Source organism: Colius striatus, chromosome 1 (genome assembly GCF_028858725.1).
Source record: "Colius striatus isolate bColStr4 chromosome 1, bColStr4.1.hap1, whole genome shotgun sequence".
Taxonomy (NCBI): Eukaryota; Metazoa; Chordata; class Aves; order Coliiformes; family Coliidae; genus Colius; species Colius striatus.
In genome coordinates this window covers 66,918,510-66,936,749 of record NC_084759.1, presented here as the reverse complement: position 1 = coordinate 66,936,749, position 18,240 = coordinate 66,918,510, and the positions used below count along the sequence as shown (strand labels likewise).

Here is an 18,240-nt window from a genome sequence, read left to right as displayed (position 1 = left end):
ATAGACTTTGTAGAGTAACTGATTAACCATTATCTTGCTGCTCTTTCACTTGTCTTCCAGGTTTAATAGCTGTTTCCAATGGACACTTGAGTAAGAGTCACATCCCTCCCAGTGATTCTTCCCTCCATTTGTAGTTTAGTTTTAACCAAGTGGCAAGGGTTATACAGCAAAATCTAAATCAATGTGTTGTCCAGGTTCCCTTGGTGTTCTGTCCTGCAGTTCCAGCACCATAAGGGACTAAAGAAAGAAAAAAAAAAAGGGTGAGTGGAGTGGAGGATGGCTGAGGCATGGAAGAGAGCAGCACTCTGTCACTTGGTAGGCCACTGTTTCTGTGTCATAAAATTGGTTGAGTGATACAAAGCATCCTCTGTGGCAGGTAGCAAGGTAGGAGTGGGAATGTCCACCACAAAGCATAAGCTGTAGCTTTTATTTGATTGCCATGAAGACATTGAGATGGTGCTGTTGTCTTCCTGTTTTGTGGATTTATTTGGAAACTCTGAAAATCCCATCCTCCTTCCTCTTTCCTGTAGCGTGGAGAACAGTTCTTGCTCTATGTGTAGAGATTATTTGCACTGTGTTGGCACAATCCATTTATCTGAGTGAAGCTGTTTTGTGGGTCTGTTCAGTAGCTAATTTCATAAGAGTGTAAGTTTGGAAGGGTGACATTAATAGTAATAGTTACAACTATTGTCAGTTAGTGTACTGTTATCCTGAGGCTGCAGAATCTATGAACAGATTGTCATTCCTTGTAACCTACACATGTTTCTATGTGCTGAAAAGGATAGAATTCCAATAAGTGCATATTATCTGTGCATACTTCAATTTGCAGTGCTACACAAGCAGTAAAACTTAATATCATAATTGAAAGTTTCTGATCCAAAATTTGAGACCAGAAGCAAGGTGAAGATCCAAGAATAGTTTAGAAAGGTGGCTGCTTTCTCTTTTTCTCGTTGCACGGTAGACTATCTTGTTTTTTAAGCTAATTCCAATTGATTTTATGTCTATATAAACTCAACAATGACAAATTTCTAGAGAGAGAGCCTAATATAGCATATTGAAGTTTAAAAATATTTAATATCTTCATCATTAGAAAGAAGTTCCATTTAAATATAAGAAAAAACTCTTTTACTGTGAGGATGACAGAGCAGTGGAACAAGCTGCCCAGAGGAGTTGTGGACTCTCCTTCCTTGGAGATCTTCAAGCCCTGCCTGGACATGTTCCTATGCGATCTGATCTAGGTGAACCTGCTTCTGCAGGGGGGTTGGACTAGATGATCTCTAAAGATCCCTTCCAACCCCTACCATTCTATGATTCTATGATAATCTGTGTGTCCCAAAGCCAGATGAAAGATGCTACTTGCAGATATTATGTTTTTCCTTAACTTTCTTCTATTTTTTTCCCTGTGCTAAAGTCTTTCTGTAGATGAGAGAATTATTTCCTTTTTTTTCCCCAAAAGTTTATTAAAAAATAAGTGCTCTCATTCATACCCCCTTATAAAATCTTCATGAAAATCATAAAGGGATATTATTTCCTGAGAAGCACTTCAGAGCCAGCAATTAAATGTCTTTGGAGGAATAAATGAAATTATTGAAATGTTTAAAAGAAAGCACCAACTTAAAGTAAATGTTTTAATAAGTATTTTAAAGCATCTGGCAATTTTAAAAGTAGTACTTGATTTTCTTGAAATGTATTTAATTTTTTTTAAGTGAAGTTTTTTGATATTTATTGCCACCATTTTAAATAGACTATCAATGGTAGATAACTTCTAAACTCTTACTGCAAGAAAGTCAGGTTAAAAAAAAATCTGCTCTAGCTGAAGTGAGTGAAAATGCAAATTTCTGTATGGTGGAAATACAAGCAAAGTATAGAATAAGCATCTGAGAATGAAGGTATGTGTGATTCTTTGTTTCTATCTGTGTAAAATCATCTAGAATCATAGAATGGTAGGGGTTGGAAGGGACCTTTAGAGATCATCTAGTCCAACCCCCGCCCTGCAGAAGCAGGTCCACCTAGATCAGGTCGCATAGGAACATGTCCAGATGGGTAAAAAAGTAATTATCTAAAATAAATTATCTAAAGTAGTTTTATTTGAAAAATAACAAAAACAGACTGCTGTGTAGCACGTGTTACTTTCAGTGAGCTTTTTTGTTTCTAGATATGTTTCCATAGTTTTATTGCAAGCATATATCTATTAAACAATGTATACATTCAGTGCAAACTCCATAAAAGGAGCCTTCAAGCAGTTTCACCATCTCCTGAAGTGTAAAACAAATGTTGTGAGTCAGATAGGTGAACCATGTCTTCAGGACAGAGACACAGTTTTCTTTCTTTCTCAGCCTAAGCAGTAGCTTCATTGCCTATCTGGGGCCTGTGCTCTCAATCAGAATTGTGCTATCACCTTCTGATTTGCGGCTGGCTTTAGAAACAGAATTGATCACTGAATCCCTAAAAGTCTGCATCAGCCTTAACTGTGGGGAGAAATGAATGGATGAATGAGACAGCTCACTTTCTAGGAAAGGGACTTGGGGTGTAAAGAAGCTTCTCTTGTCTCTAAATTCAGAAATGACATGAGTAAGTTAGTGAAAATTTATATGCAGATTGAGGTAGGTAACAGTCTATACACTAAAAAGTGTGTTGTCAAATGAAAGTTATTTGACCTTTTTTGTTTTTCCCCCCTCGACGTGGAATTGAGGTTATGTGCTCAAGTGTTGTGGTACAAGTGATCTGGTGTCTGTTTAGCTTATATTAATTTGTGCATATGATAGTGCATATGAACTTAATTTGAGTATGTGCTCTGTAAAGCCATAAAAACAGGTTTTTTTGTAATACGAAATGAAGTTTTTAATGAAATTCCTATGTTTTTGTTATTTAGCTTAATATATTGCTTTTTTATTTCATGTGATGATTGAAGTGCATTATCTAGGAATGTTTCTATTTCATCTCCTCAATATGTACATAGAAAATAAGAATCTGGCAAAGATGACTCTTTGAAGAATGGTAATAAGGAGTTTTAATAAGTAGTAAAAAACCACTTCTGTATAAAAAGACTTCAAAGTGAGTTGTTTTTGCATATGGTCTTTATTACTTTAGGTATACTTATGGTCTCGTCTCTGATGGCTGTTCCTCAGGCCTGTTGGAAAAATGTTTAGTTTTTAATTAATATTTTAATGTAACCGACTTGTCCAGTTTTAGTTGTGTTTCTTTAACCAGTAGTGATACAAATGCTGTAGTTACACTTACATAGACAGAAGTGAATGACATCTTGTACATGGTAGTTGGCTCATGTGGTTACAGTTACCATGAGGTGAGCTTAGTTATTAAGACAAAGAGTTAGAAACTGGACTTGGGGGGGGGAAAGTAGTGTAAGTTAGGAGAGATTTAAATAATTGGTCTGGCCCTATTGTAGTAAGTTGAGGCCCTATTTTCAGAATTTGGAGAAAATTCATAGCTAGATGACATTGAATTATGTAAATACAGCTTATAAGAAAGTTAGAAAAATGGTCTAGACAAGAGTTAAGGGAGAAAACAGTTCTTAGAAGCGTGTGAGAGGATAGATAATGATGATTTAAAATAATTGAAGGCACTGTGTTATGGAGTAGTTGTTCCAGAACTAAGTAATATTTCAGAATAGTAATAATTACAATTAACATTAATGATTACAAGGATATACATTCCTGTTGAAATTGAAGAAATTGACAGTGTCTAAATGAAAGAAGAAAATTGCAAAGCCACTCAGTCAGGGTAGGCCTCTTTAACTTGTTGTGAACCATGGAGATACTGATTGGTCTTGCATTGCATGCAAATTTATTCTCTTATGTGTAATTCAAGAACATCTAAAGACTGGTGTGAGATAAAGGGATTTTTATATTAAGTTCTAGTTTACTTTGGAGAAGTTTAGGTTTTAAAAATTTTCTTATTGTTACTTGATGCTTTACAGGTCTGTACTTCTAATATTTTAAGCTGAAATATAAAAGGCTTGGTTCGGTGACATTAAAATAGCAATGTATTTGAGCAAAATTTGGTTGCGATTGATTTTGACTTATGAGAAGATGCTGTTTAAGCTTTGAGGAGTTTTAAATGAATGTCTTTATAGGCCAGTGTTTCTGATTTTATTACTTTAGGTGTTTACCATCAAGCACTGTGATGTTATTGGAAAGGGCAGGGGAAAGCATTTAGAAATGTACTGGTAATAATGACTACATAGTGTTTTTACTGTTCCAGAAAGCTGTGGTATAGGGGCAGGGGTTATGGTTGTGGTGGTGGTTTTTGTGTTACCATTTTCTAAACACTCTCTGTAGAGAAAGGTGTTTTGGAGCAAGTGGAAAGACCTGTATTCATAGTCTTTTTCTGATACATTTTACGGGTTTCTCATAGAAAAGCTGATTTAAGCAAAGAAGTTGCATTTTAAAGGCTGTAAATTGAAAACAATCAGGAAACAAAGTAATTTTAGTGTTAGCTATCAGCTTATGTAACTTCTGTTAATAGTGACCTACTGTCTGAAAAGAGGAAACCAGGATATGCGAGCTAGAATTGGAAAAAGTTGACCTTGAAATCACTTAATATCCTAGTAGTGAGAGTGACTGAAATTGTCACGGATTCTGATAATAAATCTGATAAGTTTTCTTTTTGCGGATTGCTTGAAAGGGTAAAGGTTTTCACTTGAGTGAGATCTCTAAGGAGAAAACATGAGTAGGAGGGGAGACTGATTCTTCTGGCCTTGAAATATCTGAATATGAATCTTTATTCTTTTTACTTCATTGGGCTATGAACATACTAATAACATTTAAAGTTTGAGTAATAACTATTATAATCAGCCTTCAGGGCTTCTGTTGCCTGTAGGGTCAGGAAGAAACTCTTTTCCTAATGTATAATTTGGCTTCTTTACAGCTGATTTGTTCCGTGGCAGATCATGCCATAACAGCTGAAATGCTTCCTAACCCAAATGTTATGTTGTGCCCCTCTCATAGAAGTTGCCTGCCATGTGTCAGAGGTAGCCAAAATCGCATAGTCAGCAGTTCTTAATTTGCTGCAGTTTGCTGTTCCATAATATTAAAATGTTGGCTACAGTATTAGACTGATAATGGAGCATGATGCTCTCAATGTGGACTTTGGGAAGAAGTTTTTCAGGAGAAATCATTGGAGACTGCAGAAACAATCATCTTCCTTTGTAACATGGGGAATGGTTCACCTAATGAAGCGTGCTCAAGTGATCTCATGCTTAATTGCTTGCAGAGACCTTTGGTATTGGTAATAACCTATTATCTGTTGGTGATGAACTTGCTGTTTGTAAAATGACAGAAAATGTTATTTTTGGATGTGCAGAAGTTTGAACATACTTAGCTCAGGTAGTAGAAATAAATGCAAATGGTGAGCAACTGCTTCTAGTTCTGAAATGGGCAAATACCCAGAAGGAAGCATTCTGCTTTTTGGGCACAGTCTACATTTCATTTTGCAGAAGTGTTTGTCCACCCTGGGATCCATATTGGACAGTTCAAGAGCTGCTTTTACAAGGGTTTGGATGATTCTTTGTCATTTGTCAGTGGAGCTTTTTTCAAATGTAATTGGCTTTGCCTCATTTGAATGAGGTGACAGGTTGCTTCATCTTGGATTGAAAGTCTGAGAAGTCAGTTGCAAAAACAAACTTCCATCTCATGAAGGTGTAGTTACTTACTTGTGCTTTCCTTGCTTTGATGAAATAACTGATAAAGTAGAAACAAAGGCTTGAAAGTTAGTCTAAAACAAAGGTGTAACCACAGAATCTTTATCACAGTCTGTTGAGATGTGACTGCTGTGAAATGGCCAGCAGCCAAGCTTTGCAGTGCATCTGACTTCACCTGGCACTAACTGTCATCTGCTCTCTTGAAAACGTTTCTTAGATGATATAATGATGAATGGCATTTCTATTTAACAGTGTCATCTGCTCAAAATGTTCTGTAACATCTGTTGCTTTGTTTATAAGTTACAACAAAGATGAAATAACTGAAGAGTGACTGAGAGTGTTTGGAGTTTACAGAAGGTCTGCTGCTTGGGTGGAAAGCATTGGCTAGTTTCTGTGAGCTTCTCTCTGTGTTATCCTTGTGGAAGAATTGTTGCTGCTTTCTACTCTTTGTACCTACAGTGTGTCATTTAAAAACAGGGAAGAAGGCCTGAGGAAAAATACTAAGAATTTGTGATTTGCTGAAATGCACTCTTACTGGTTCTTAGATTCTGGATATAAAAATCTGGCTTCTAACAAATTTTTTGTTTGTAGTTGATGTCACAGTCAGGTGCTTTGTATTGCCCAGCCTCTGAGGTGCAATTCCTTTTGACTATTAGAAAGGTGTGCTTGCATTGATAAGTTCTTTTATTAAATTATGTTTGTTGAACTTACAGTAAAATACATGAGAAGATGTAATTTAATTCTAAGTTAAAAGTTCTGATTTTCCCTTCCATATCAGTTGATTTGTAATTACTCCAGTAATTTAAGTTTTAGAAGTCAAAATCCTCATAAGCTGTAGGACTTGATCCTGTAACAGCTGTGTAAAGGCTGTTGTAATTTTGTCTTTTTTAATCTCTTGACCTATGTTTTGTATAGTTCTTCCATGCAAATGATGGACCAAAGCCCTGGTTCTTTGATTGCATGACTTTTGATTGATTTAGAAGTTATTAAGGCAATATTAAATACACAAGGGAAAAAAAATTCTAAGATATTGTGGGTTTGACTGTGGGTGCTATGCATGCCATTGGTAAAATTGCAGGGCATGCATGGTTTTAGTAATTTGAGCTTCTCTCTTCTCCAACACAACCTCCCCCCCCATTTTCACACTTCCATATGAGCTGGGGTACTTTCTCAGCCTGTATTGCTAACTTAGAATTCTGAGGTACCTTGTGTATATAATATATAGATATGGTTTTAGGGTAGGGGAGAAATTAGTTATAGGATTTTTTCTTTTAAATATAATTTTCTGGTTTGAGGTTGTTACTGTATTTTATCCTGAAGACCTGCTTTTTGTGTGTGTGTGAATGGTCTTTTGGGGAGTAAAATTTAGACCTCTTTGAACTTTTCTTTCCTTTTTAACTCATGTTAATTTTTGTAGAGATTAATATATTTTACAGGAAGGGCAATGGCCTTATTTCTTTGTCTTTAAAAGAAAGTAGCATTCCCTACATTTTGAGAAGAATTGAGGAACAATCGCCTGACCAAACATTTAGAGGAAATGAGTGGAGGAGGAATGCTTGGTTTGAGGATGCTGTATGTGACTGAGGCATGAACCTTTCATCAAGTTTAGTCATATGGTACAAACACTTCTGAACTGTTTTGTATTTTATTGTTACTGTCAAGATGGAAAGCATTGTTGCCATGCTGAGGATTAGGGAACAGTGTGTACAAGGCTTTCCAGATGTGCAACATACAAATGAAGCTGAAGTTCCATTTGTATATGTTGGAATTCTTTGTCAGCTTAGATGTATTAAGCTCATTTGTTTAGCTATCCAATCAGTTGTATTGGTTGAAGTAGCAAGTTAGCTTGGTATAGCCAGTCTTTTTTAGGGAGCCTAGAAGTAGTTTTCTTTGAAGTTAAACGTCTTAGTGCCAAAAGGCTGATTTGCCAAGTGTGGTACTTGTTAATACGAACATCTTGGAATTGGAGCTCTCAGGGGAAAATCAGCATCAGAAGTTTGTGTTTGATATTTTGTTTGACTCTGCATTTGTCATAGCTCTGTCTACAAAATGAGGCACAACAGATTTTAGCTGTTTAAGTTGCTCTTTTTAATTTCATGATAAAATGAGAGTTTTTTAAGTAACTTTGTTGTTTTTCTTTGCAGCTTTCATCCAGTCGGATGGCATAATAGAAATGCTACGTTTTGATGAAGGAGACCTATTGCAGGTATGTAATGTTCAGTAAATCATCTGAACTAGCACTGTTTGATTTTTTTTTTGATAACTTTTTGAAACTCATGGGTGAGTGGATGTTTTTTTAAAATAAGCAAGCATCAAACTTTAGAAAGTCCCTGATTTTTTGTGGTGGGAAACTGATGGAGTTTACCATGGATTCAGTCTGCCCTATTTGTCCAGGGTTTTTCTCCCTCAGAGAAAGTGGGGGATGCTTAGTGTCTTTAAGACTCATCTTGTGGATGGACAGCACAAACAGAGGAACTAGGAAGCATTGCAGGATTCTCAAATCTAAAGGCAGTCCTTGGGACCAAGTTGCCACTAGGTTTAGAGAAAGTTCATATTATTGCAGTGAGGTAATTGCTGTTGCAAGTAAGGATTTTTCAGGTATAATGTGTCCATTCTTGTCAGCTTGTTTTTGGTGTGAGTCAAAACTGATGAAAAATTAAAGAGCATATGCTGGTATTTTGGCATGATGATTGTGTGGTTGGATGAAATGCATATCAACATGGCTTGGGTAGTTATGAAGTTCTATTGGCTAGAATTTCATATGCATGCATCTGGTGTATTGTATTTATGTTGAGAATTTTTTTTTTTTGTTAAAATTCCCTGGTGATTCCTGGCAGTTGACAGAGAGGATAGGAGAAAGAAGTAAGCAATTCATTGCTTAAATGATTAGAACATATAACATGTGACTGTATTTGACTTGATTAGTTACCAGTGTAGTGTTTGACTTACAATTCCTACCTCCTATCTGGTTTAGAAAAGTCAACAAATGTAAACCTGTATAGTTCTAGGCTTGTGATAATATTTATTTCAAATTTATGAAGGTGTGTTTTCTTTTCCACACACCTACCCAAGCTGTTTGTAATTTTTGTTGGGTTGAGTTGGTTTTTTTTCCCCTCCTTCTACTGCTTGGGCATTAATGTAAATCAATAATTATTTACTATAGATTTAAAGATTATAATTTACAAGGATAAGATCTAAAGATAGGACAAGGGGCAACAGGTACAATCTGGAACATAAGAGGTTCCAAAGAAACACAAGGAAAAATTTCTCCCCAGTGAGAGTGATGGAGCACTGGAACTGGCTGCCCAGATGGATTCTTGAGTCTCCTTCTCTGGAGATGTTCAAAACCCACCTGGACACATTCCTGTGTGACCTACTCTAGGTGGTCCTGCTCTGGCAGGGGGGATTGGACTAGATGATCTTTTGAGTTCCCTTCCAACCCTTAGGATTCTGTGATTCTGTGATCTAAACTGGGGACAAAAAAGGCTGTATTTAAAAGCAAACCAACCCAACAACTCCTCCCCACCAAACAAACAGCAAACAAAAAAGCCCTGGAGTCTTCCTTAAACAGTTGTTTAGATGTCATCTGCTAAACACATTCTCATAACAGATCTTTATGTAGGCTTGTTTTTGAACATGTGGAGTAGAATGATGGAAGTTTTCCATAAAGTGGTTTCCCTCTCAATTATTGCAGCTTTTGACTATTTCTTTAACTTTCAAAAGAAAAGAAAATCAGTAGGCTTAGAATTTTTTTCTTTTACATGCTCTATTAGAATGTTTTGTTTGACAAGAGGTTTTTAATAAAAATGATAGATGGATATGGGCCCAATTTTTAGGATAAAATAGACGTAGTTGAGTTTGCTTACCTACATCTTGAGTGTTGTTTGATTGTGTTACAACACATTGGGTGTTATTTATCCCCGTATTTTTGTTTTGTTTTGTTTCTAAGAAAAAGCTAATTAATTTCAGATTTATAAGATCCAATTTATGTTATTTATTTTAGCACTCTATTAATCACTCTAGTTCTCAAGACTGGAAAGTAGTGGAAGTACTGTGAACCAGCTCAGTAATTCATACAGAGATAGAAAAGTAAACCAGAATGTTAATAATTCCAACTTTTTGCAAATTTCAAGAGAGCCAGGGAAATTAGTTTAAATATGGTGGGACAAAGTCAAGCACTTCTGGATGTTGCACTGTTTGCAACACTTAGTATAAGTGGCAGCCAAATGCAATCCAAATACACTAATGAATATTTGATGTAAAACAAAGCAAGGGAGACAAAATTTCTAATGAATGGTTTATATGTTTTATGTTATGCTTGTGGCTCTTGGGCCAAAAATATCGACATAAGTGAAACCAGTTCCTTTTAATCAGAATGATACATCATGTTTTCTCTAGCTTACAACTTTGTTTTTGGTTTTTTTTCCTGTAGATATTAATACGGTGACCTCTTGTGACTACTTATTGCAATTAAAACTAAAACCAAAGCAAATACATTATTGTCAAAATGGATTTACATCTTGTAAACAGCAGTTACTGAAGTTTTAAACCTCTTGTAATCTCACTGAATGTTTCTCTTACAGGCTCTCTGAAGTTTTCAGAAGTGTTGATTGTAGCTAATTCATCATTACAGCACAAATATGATGATATAGTGATAAATCAGTATTGTCTAATGTTATTTCACCATCAGGTGTTTGTTTGTTTTTTTAATTAAAAAAAAAAAATCCAGACAGTGACTGAGCACCATGCAGTCGCTCACTTCTTCCTCCTCCCAATGAGATGGGGAGTAGAATTAAAAAAAACCCAGACCAAAAAATAAAACTCATGAGTTAAGAACAGTGTAATACCTAAAATAAAACATAATAACAATAAAATAGAATAGTAGTAATTATAATGAAAATGAATGTAACAGAAGAAGAGAGAAATGCAACCAAGAAAAGACAAGTGATGCACAATGCAATTGCTCACCATCCACAAACTGATTGCCCAAGCAGCGATCTGCCCTTCCCCAATTCCCCCCAGTTTATCCACTGGGCATAACATCCTATAATACGGAGTAGCCCTTTGGCTAGTTTGGGTCAGCTGTCCTGGCCATACTTGCTTTCAGCTTCTTCTGCATCTGCTTCCCGTCAGTCTGGAAAACTGAAAAAAACCTTCATTTAAGATAAGTGCTAATTAGCAATACTGAAATATCAGTGTGTTATCAACATTATTCTCACACTAAGTCCAAAATGGGGATAAAACGTACCCCAGCGAAAACGAGGACACAGTCTTATGTAATTTAATCATTAGGAGCTCTTGCCCTTTCCCTCCACTTACACTCTTAACCTACTGATACAGGTTTGCGTGCTTGTTTGGACTACATACTATTGGTATGTGAAACACTTCTGATGTGCTTCAATTGCATTTTAAAACTTCAGTAAAAGTTGTAAAAAAGAAACACAATATGTTGGAAAACTGGATTTGACAGTGGTGACTTAAAAGTTTTTGTTGAAAGAGCGTAAATCCTTACATATTTTAATTACGAAAACTGTAGCATTCACTAAAAATAAACTGGCAATGAAAATTTCATTACTTCATGCTAATGGGTAGCAGCAGTGGAGTAGAGATTATAGTTTTTGTGTGGGGGTGTACAGTGTATGGGTTAAAAAGTACGACATCCCGTAGCTTTGTCCTTTGCCTTAACAGAGCAAAAGCGAGAATTTTATACTTTAGCATACATGTTTAGATGAAAGGTCTATATCTGAGTAAATTTATGCTACTTCTGCCCATGGATTAAATTACAGTAATGAGAGAATTTCCCAATTCTGTCTCTTTTTTTATGTGAATCAATCCCCTTAAGGACTACTCAACAGCTTTTGAACTTTTCAAATAATTTATTTAGATCCTGCAAGTAGGGTAAGAGTTTACTTAGTGCTATTTGTCCATTGTTCATTTCGTGGACACCCCTCTCTTCTGTTTTACACTGCAGTTCTTAAAACCGCCAGAGAAGTAACTTTCACAAGTTTCCTTAATACTTGTTTCATACTTAAGCTGGTTTTACAGCTTTTTCTTTTCTCCAGTATATATTCAGTTGATTTTTTTTTTCCCTCTTCATAATGATAATTTTGTATTAGGAGTCAAGTATAGTTTCTTCAATGAAATTTTAAAAAAACAAAAGCCCGACAAACCTGTAACTTTCTTTACTGGATTTTTATTTGTGTACACACTACTTGAAATGTAACATTTCATTGGGCCATTAGTACTCTGAGATTTTGAGAAAAGTTGGAGTAATTGTTTCCCTGTGTAATAATACTTGCTGTAATAATTCCAAAATAAGTTGTAAGTTTTTGCCAGTATTTAGTTTGCTCATATAATGTATATTTCAGTATGCACTCCAGACACATTATCTTTAGTGCTACTACTTAGTTACTCCTAGTTTTACATTTGAGCTTTCCTTCATCTGAACTTGGGCTTATCAGTGTCAGACCATCTCCTCTGTGTCCTAATTATTTGAAGCGTTTTCCAAACGTGACAAATGCTTCAAGACCCTGATAGTGATGTCACCTGCAAATACTAGGAGTGCTGAAGTAAACTACAACTGTTACTTTTAATAGTTTATCCTTTCATGTTAAGCCAACGTACTGTCTCACTTTTTGAGGACCTTATTTTGAAAAGTGAACTATGAAACAAAATTTATTTTTCAGAACAAAGTTTTTGTTTGCTTTTATAGTTTATAAAGGACTGCTTCCCAGATGATTCTATTTCTCGTGAGAAAACTTATGTAGTTACAATTAATACCTACTTGCTACCTTCAGTAATGAGAGCTGCAATGGTCTTAAATGTCAAGCAGACAGAACCTTAACATGACTTGTGCTGGATTTGCAACAAGGAAGCTATGGGACTGAGTTACATGTGTGGAATCAGTAATGCTGATTTTAGTAGGAAATCATTCTACATGATTTTCTGCAGGATCTGTGGCATGGTAAAGAAGTATCTTAACAGAAGTGGCAGCCATTCAGTTCTGGCGTATCAGTGATAGCATTTTTCAGAGTGTAAAGTTTAAATGCATTTTTTTAATTACCTCAAATTTTCACCTTTAAAAAGTTTTGGCTATGATGCTCACTGATATTGATATAACCAGACTGCTAAGATACAGACCATGTAAGCAGGCAATAAATACCACTGACCTTGGTTCGTGTACCCTACAGTACAAAGCTCACCTGGAGTCAGTTAGCCATGATGTAGCTTGATGGGGAGGACAGTATTGCTTAAGGTCTTCATTATCGGTCTGGATGACAATATAGAGAGTACTCTCCATAAGCTTGCACATGCTACAAAATTGGGCGAAGTAGTTAATAGACTGGAAGGCAAGGCTGCTATTCAGGGGGACTTTGACAGGCAAACAGGAAATTGATGACATTCAGCTAAGTCAAATGCAAGTTCTGCCCCTGGGAGACAATAACCATGTGTAACAGGACAGGTTGGGCAGTGACTGACTAGACAGCAACACTGTAAAAAAGACTTGAGGCATCCTTGTAGACAGCAAATTAAGCATAAATTAGCCATGTGCCTTTGTATCAAACGAGGCTGCCAGATTACTGAACAGTATGAACAACTGTGGAGCTAGAACACAAGAGGTGCGATTTATTTCTTCCCCCCCCCCCCCACCATAAGCACTTTTGGGGCTGCAGCTGGAGTAATGTATCCAGTCTGGACTACTCGGTACAAGGAGGGTGCTGACAAACTACCAAGCACAGCAGAGGAATACCAGAATAACCAGGAAGCTGGAGTGGTTCTCATGTTAGGATATGGTTCTTAGGTGTTTAGAAGATGTCGTCTGTCTTGACTTCAGCAAGGCTTTTGACACTGTCTCCCATAACAACCTCATCAGAAAGATCAAGCAGTGTGGCTTGGATGAGTGAACAGTGAGGTGGATCGAGAGCTGGCTGAATGACAGAGCCCAGAGGGTGGTGATCAATGGCACAGAGTCGAGTTGGAGGCCTGTGGCCAGTGGAGTTCCACAGGGATCAGTTCTGGGGCCGGTCTTGTTCAACATCTTCATCAACGACATGGATGAGGGGACAGCGAGTACCCTCAGCAAGTTCACTGATGACACCAAACTAGGAGGACTGGCTGATTCCCCAGAAAGCTGATTCAGCGGGATCTTGACCGGCTTGAGAGTTGGGCAGCGAGGAACCTCATGAGATTCAACAAGGACAAGTGCAGAGACCTGTATCTGGGAAGGAACAACCCCATACACCAGTACAGGCTGGAGGTTGAACTGCTGAAGAGCAGCTCTGCAGAGAGAGACCTGGGAGTCCTGATTGATAATAAACTAACCATGAGCCAGCAATGTGCCCTTGTGGCCAAGAAGGCCAATGGCATCCTGGGATGCATCAAGAAGAGTGTGGCCAGCAGGTCAAGGGACGTTCTGCTCCCCCTCTACTCTGCCCTGGTGAGGCCTCATCTGGAGTCCTGTGTCCAGTTCTGGGCTCCTCAGCTCAAGAGGGACAGGGAACTTCTGGAGAGAGTCCAGCACAGGGCCACCAAGATGATCAGGGGACTGGAACATCTTTCATACGAGGAGAGGCTGTGGGAACTGGGGCTGTTTAGTCTGGAGAAGAGAAGACTGAGGGGAGATCTTATTAACATTTATAAATATCTAAAGGGTAGGTATCAGGAGGTTGGGACATCCCTTTTTTCTGTTGTAGCTAGCAACAGGACAAGGAGTAATGGGATGAAGCTGGAACACAAAAAGTTCCACTTAAACATAAGAAAAAACTATTTAACTGTGAGGATGAGGGAGCCCTGGCACAGGCTGCCCAGAGGGGTTGTGGAGTCTCCTTCCTTGGAGGTCTTCCAGACCCGCCTGGACGTGTTCTTGTGTGACCTGATCTAGGTGAACCTGCTTCTGCAGGGGGTTTGGACTAGATGACCTCTAAAGGTCCCTTCCAACCCCTACCATTCTATGATTCTAAGAGAAGACCAAGAGGAAAACCTAATTGCTGTGGGCAGTGTAAGAGCTGGCAAGAGCTAACTTCATTGTGCAGAGTGGGAGGATGTGAAGCTTTGCATGGAATTTTCAGGATGGGCCATTCCAATCTTGTGTAAGAAAAAAAAAGCCCCATTTTTAAATTTAAGAATTATCAAACACGGGAGCAGGTTACTTAATGAATTTCTAAAATTATCATCAGTATTCTGGACATAGCCAGAATTTTATGGCCCAAAGCTCTGAGTGACCTGCACTTTCTAGACCTTCCCTGAGCAAGGGTCATGAACAGAGGCTTCCTTCCTATGTGTGTAAGACCATCTCAGCCATTGCTTGTGAGCAGCTGAAGTCTTTCTGCTGCTCAGGAGAAAAACCCAAGCCCTCCTGTTTATTCTTATACAGGAAGAATTGCTGTCCCCATGATTTAGTTTAAAAAGAAGTAGTTGATGCTAAACAAATAAATATTGCAAGCCAATGTCAATAGTATGTGTTGTATCAGCTAAAGTCAGCTGATAATTTTCTTTCCTTATAAAGAGTTTGTACATGTGAAAGTATAGCCAGAATGACTCATTTCAGTCAACTTTGAGCTCCCTTTCAGATTACAGCATTCATTTTTTTCATTACCTTAAGCAAGATATTCATCATTAATTACATTTCTTTTGATCATCCTACTTATTAGCATAGAGCTCATGAATGCAGCAATGAAGATTTAAGCTGCCATCCAGGTATTGATTTTGTAGCTGTCTCAGCATTTAGTTTCAAACAGCATGGAGCTTTTCCCGTGAGAGGAAACCAGCCGTACTGTAAAAAACAATATGTGGAATGTTCTGAAAGAATCTTTCAGACTGAAAGAGTATTTTAAATTGGTGTACATACTCTTGTATAGGAATGCAGAAAACTTTTATTATTGAGAATTTTGTTAACATTAAAGGCGTTTACTTGATGTCCAAAAACCTCAGGTATCGAGCCTCCCTGCTTTGCACCCCACCCCCAGCACCATCCTTACCTAAGACTTTATGACTTTACTTTGGTTGCCTAAACATAGGTAACCAGTGTTACTTGAGATACCCTGGGCTGTCCCAGACATCTACATGGACCTAGCAGATATGGCATGGGGCACAGAGGAAACTGTGTGCCCTTCTGGATGTCAATCTGAGACCAGGCAGATTGCCATAGGACGTTAATCTCAAGTGGCGGCAGATGCCTATGTTTAGATGACTGAATGTAGTGCTAGGTAATATGACCTCTTACCGAGAAGTGGAGAATAGCTATTATAACAAACTGATGAGACATTAAAATGAACCTTTTCTGTTGTTATTGGTTGGGTTTCTTGGGAGGTATTTTTTTTTGTTCTGGTTTTCTGGCTAAAGTTAACAACCATGGATATATCTTTACAGTCTGAAGATTATAAAGAGTGGTTGTTGATTCTCCATGTGCACAAGTTTGTTGTCTGGTATTGTTCCACAACACTAGTAAATCTGTAAGGTGTGCTTTCAGGTAGAGATTCTCTGTGAAACCTTTCTTGATGATAGGGGTATCTGGAGGGAGATTGTTGTAAGTCTTGAAACTGGTGCTGGTTGACTGCCTTAAAATTTTCTAACTCAATGTGTGCAAATTGTCTCAAGATCTTTACAGTGAAATCCCTTTTGTTTATGGTTTAATCCTTCTAGGGTTATATAAGAGAGAAATTAAGGCATGTAACTGTTAGAAGCAACAGCCTAAATGGGTATGCTATCTTTAAATGAAGGGAAAAAAACCCCTATCTCCAAGACTTGAACACAGCCCTTCGAGTGGAAGGACTATAAACCCCCAGGACTGGTAAAAGGGACGATTTTTCCCTCTCCAGTTTCTTTTTCCCACTCAGTTGTATATTTCTACTGTTTCTTCTGTGCTGAGCATAGGTTTTGTTGTCAGGCAGTCAGACGAATCAGGAAATTAATCCAATTGAAATTTTTTACCCTTTAACTTAGGTTATTATGTCTCTAGAAATATTAATAATGTGCACATGCGGCCTTCTTCCTAATCTTTACATTGCAATGTAGCATTTTGTAACTTGTAATAATTTTCCCATACAGATGAGGTTTAATAAATCTTTCCTATAAAACAAATCCTGCTAATGCCACTTTATTACAGATGTATCCTTTAAAGGAAAAAAAAAGAAACTATTAAAGAGCATAATTTTATTTCTCTTTACCTGATGAACTCTCAGTATTCAACATAACTGTCTGTGGTGTATGGTTTTAGATCTTGGTACATTTATGTTTGACAGTTTTGTGTGATCACACAGAGAAATAGATCACACAGTAGGTCCACAATTTTACTTGAAGATCAGATTTTAAGAAAGTGTTTGGAACACGTAGCTTAACACACTTATATGTTTTTGTTTACTGCACAACTCTAAAGATTGACAGGTAATAAAAATGTGTGGTAATTATAGAAACTGCCACATGGGATTTATTTTTGGTTTAGTTCCATGATGCTATGGTTGCCAAGCTGCTGAAGTTGGTGTGCTATTTCTTTGCTCTTGATTGACCCTGATTTTAAAAAGCAAACCCGCACAAACCAACGAAACAAAAACAAACAAAAAAATTAAAAAAACCCAAACCAAAACCCACACAACAAAATACCCACAAAAAATGCAAGCAAACTAAAACACCAAACAACCCTCTGCTCAAAACACAGAAAGGATCACTGAGATTAATTTGTCATTTTGCTTGTATTTAACAGACATCTGAAAACAAAACCGAGGCTTTTCCTTATAAGTGTGAATCTTTGGATTTTTGCTCTTCTGATTTATGAAGTCCTACCAAAATGATTTATGACTTTAAACTTTATGTACAGATATTAGACTAATATTTTCATAGCAAATCTGTAACTTCAGAACATACTTGAGTGTATGATCAGTCAGAGAATTTAACTCCCAACAGTTAACTGCAGCTATGACTCTGTAGTAGTTCAGCTATGGTCGATGATAATGTATTTCAGTTTGTTTCTGTATTTTTCTCCAATGCTGTCTCAATAAAAGTTGGTCTCAGTGAGGTCTCGGGCTAAGACTAGTATTAAGGGTAGTGACTATTAGTTACAGTGCCTAAGAGTACAGATCACAACTTTCTCTACCAAATAATTTAGATGGATGGGACAATGTTGGTAATGACTATTTCAGTTGTCCAGACATAGGATCTGAACCTGTTTGCTCCAACATCTGATTGTAAGGTAACGGATGGTAATTTATTTATGTACTTTAGTTATGTTTCTAAAGAAAAATCAATTCCTGGAAGGAAGGTTGTATTTAACTGTAGTGAATAATGCACTTTCAAGGGCATTAGTAAGGAATACAGATTGTTTATGCATCTGTTAACTTCATGGAGTGTTTGGTGGTTGCTGTGGTTTAACCACAGCTGGCAGCTTGGCTCCACATAGCCACTTGCTCTCTCTTCCCCCATGGGATGGAGGGGAGAATTAGGATAAGAGTGATAACATGTGAGTTGATACCAAAACCAGTTTGCATGGGTAAAGCAAAAGCTGCATATGCAAGCAAAGCAAAACAAGGAACTCATTCACCACTTCCCGTGGGCAGGCAGGTGTTCAGCCAGCTCCACAAAAGTGGGAT

The 18,240-nt window shown here is 37.4% G+C and overlaps 1 protein-coding gene across 1 annotated transcript in view; it reads left to right on the top strand.

The window, feature by feature from the left end:
* TMEM131 (transmembrane protein 131) overlaps positions 1-18,240 on the top strand; it is a 96,594-nt gene that overhangs the window by 11,111 nt on the left and 67,243 nt on the right. The window contains exon 2 of the mRNA XM_061998021.1: positions 7,804-7,865. Coding sequence (XP_061854005.1) covers positions 7,804-7,865 — 62 coding nt within the window. The remainder of the gene's footprint in view (positions 1-7,803; positions 7,866-18,240) is intronic.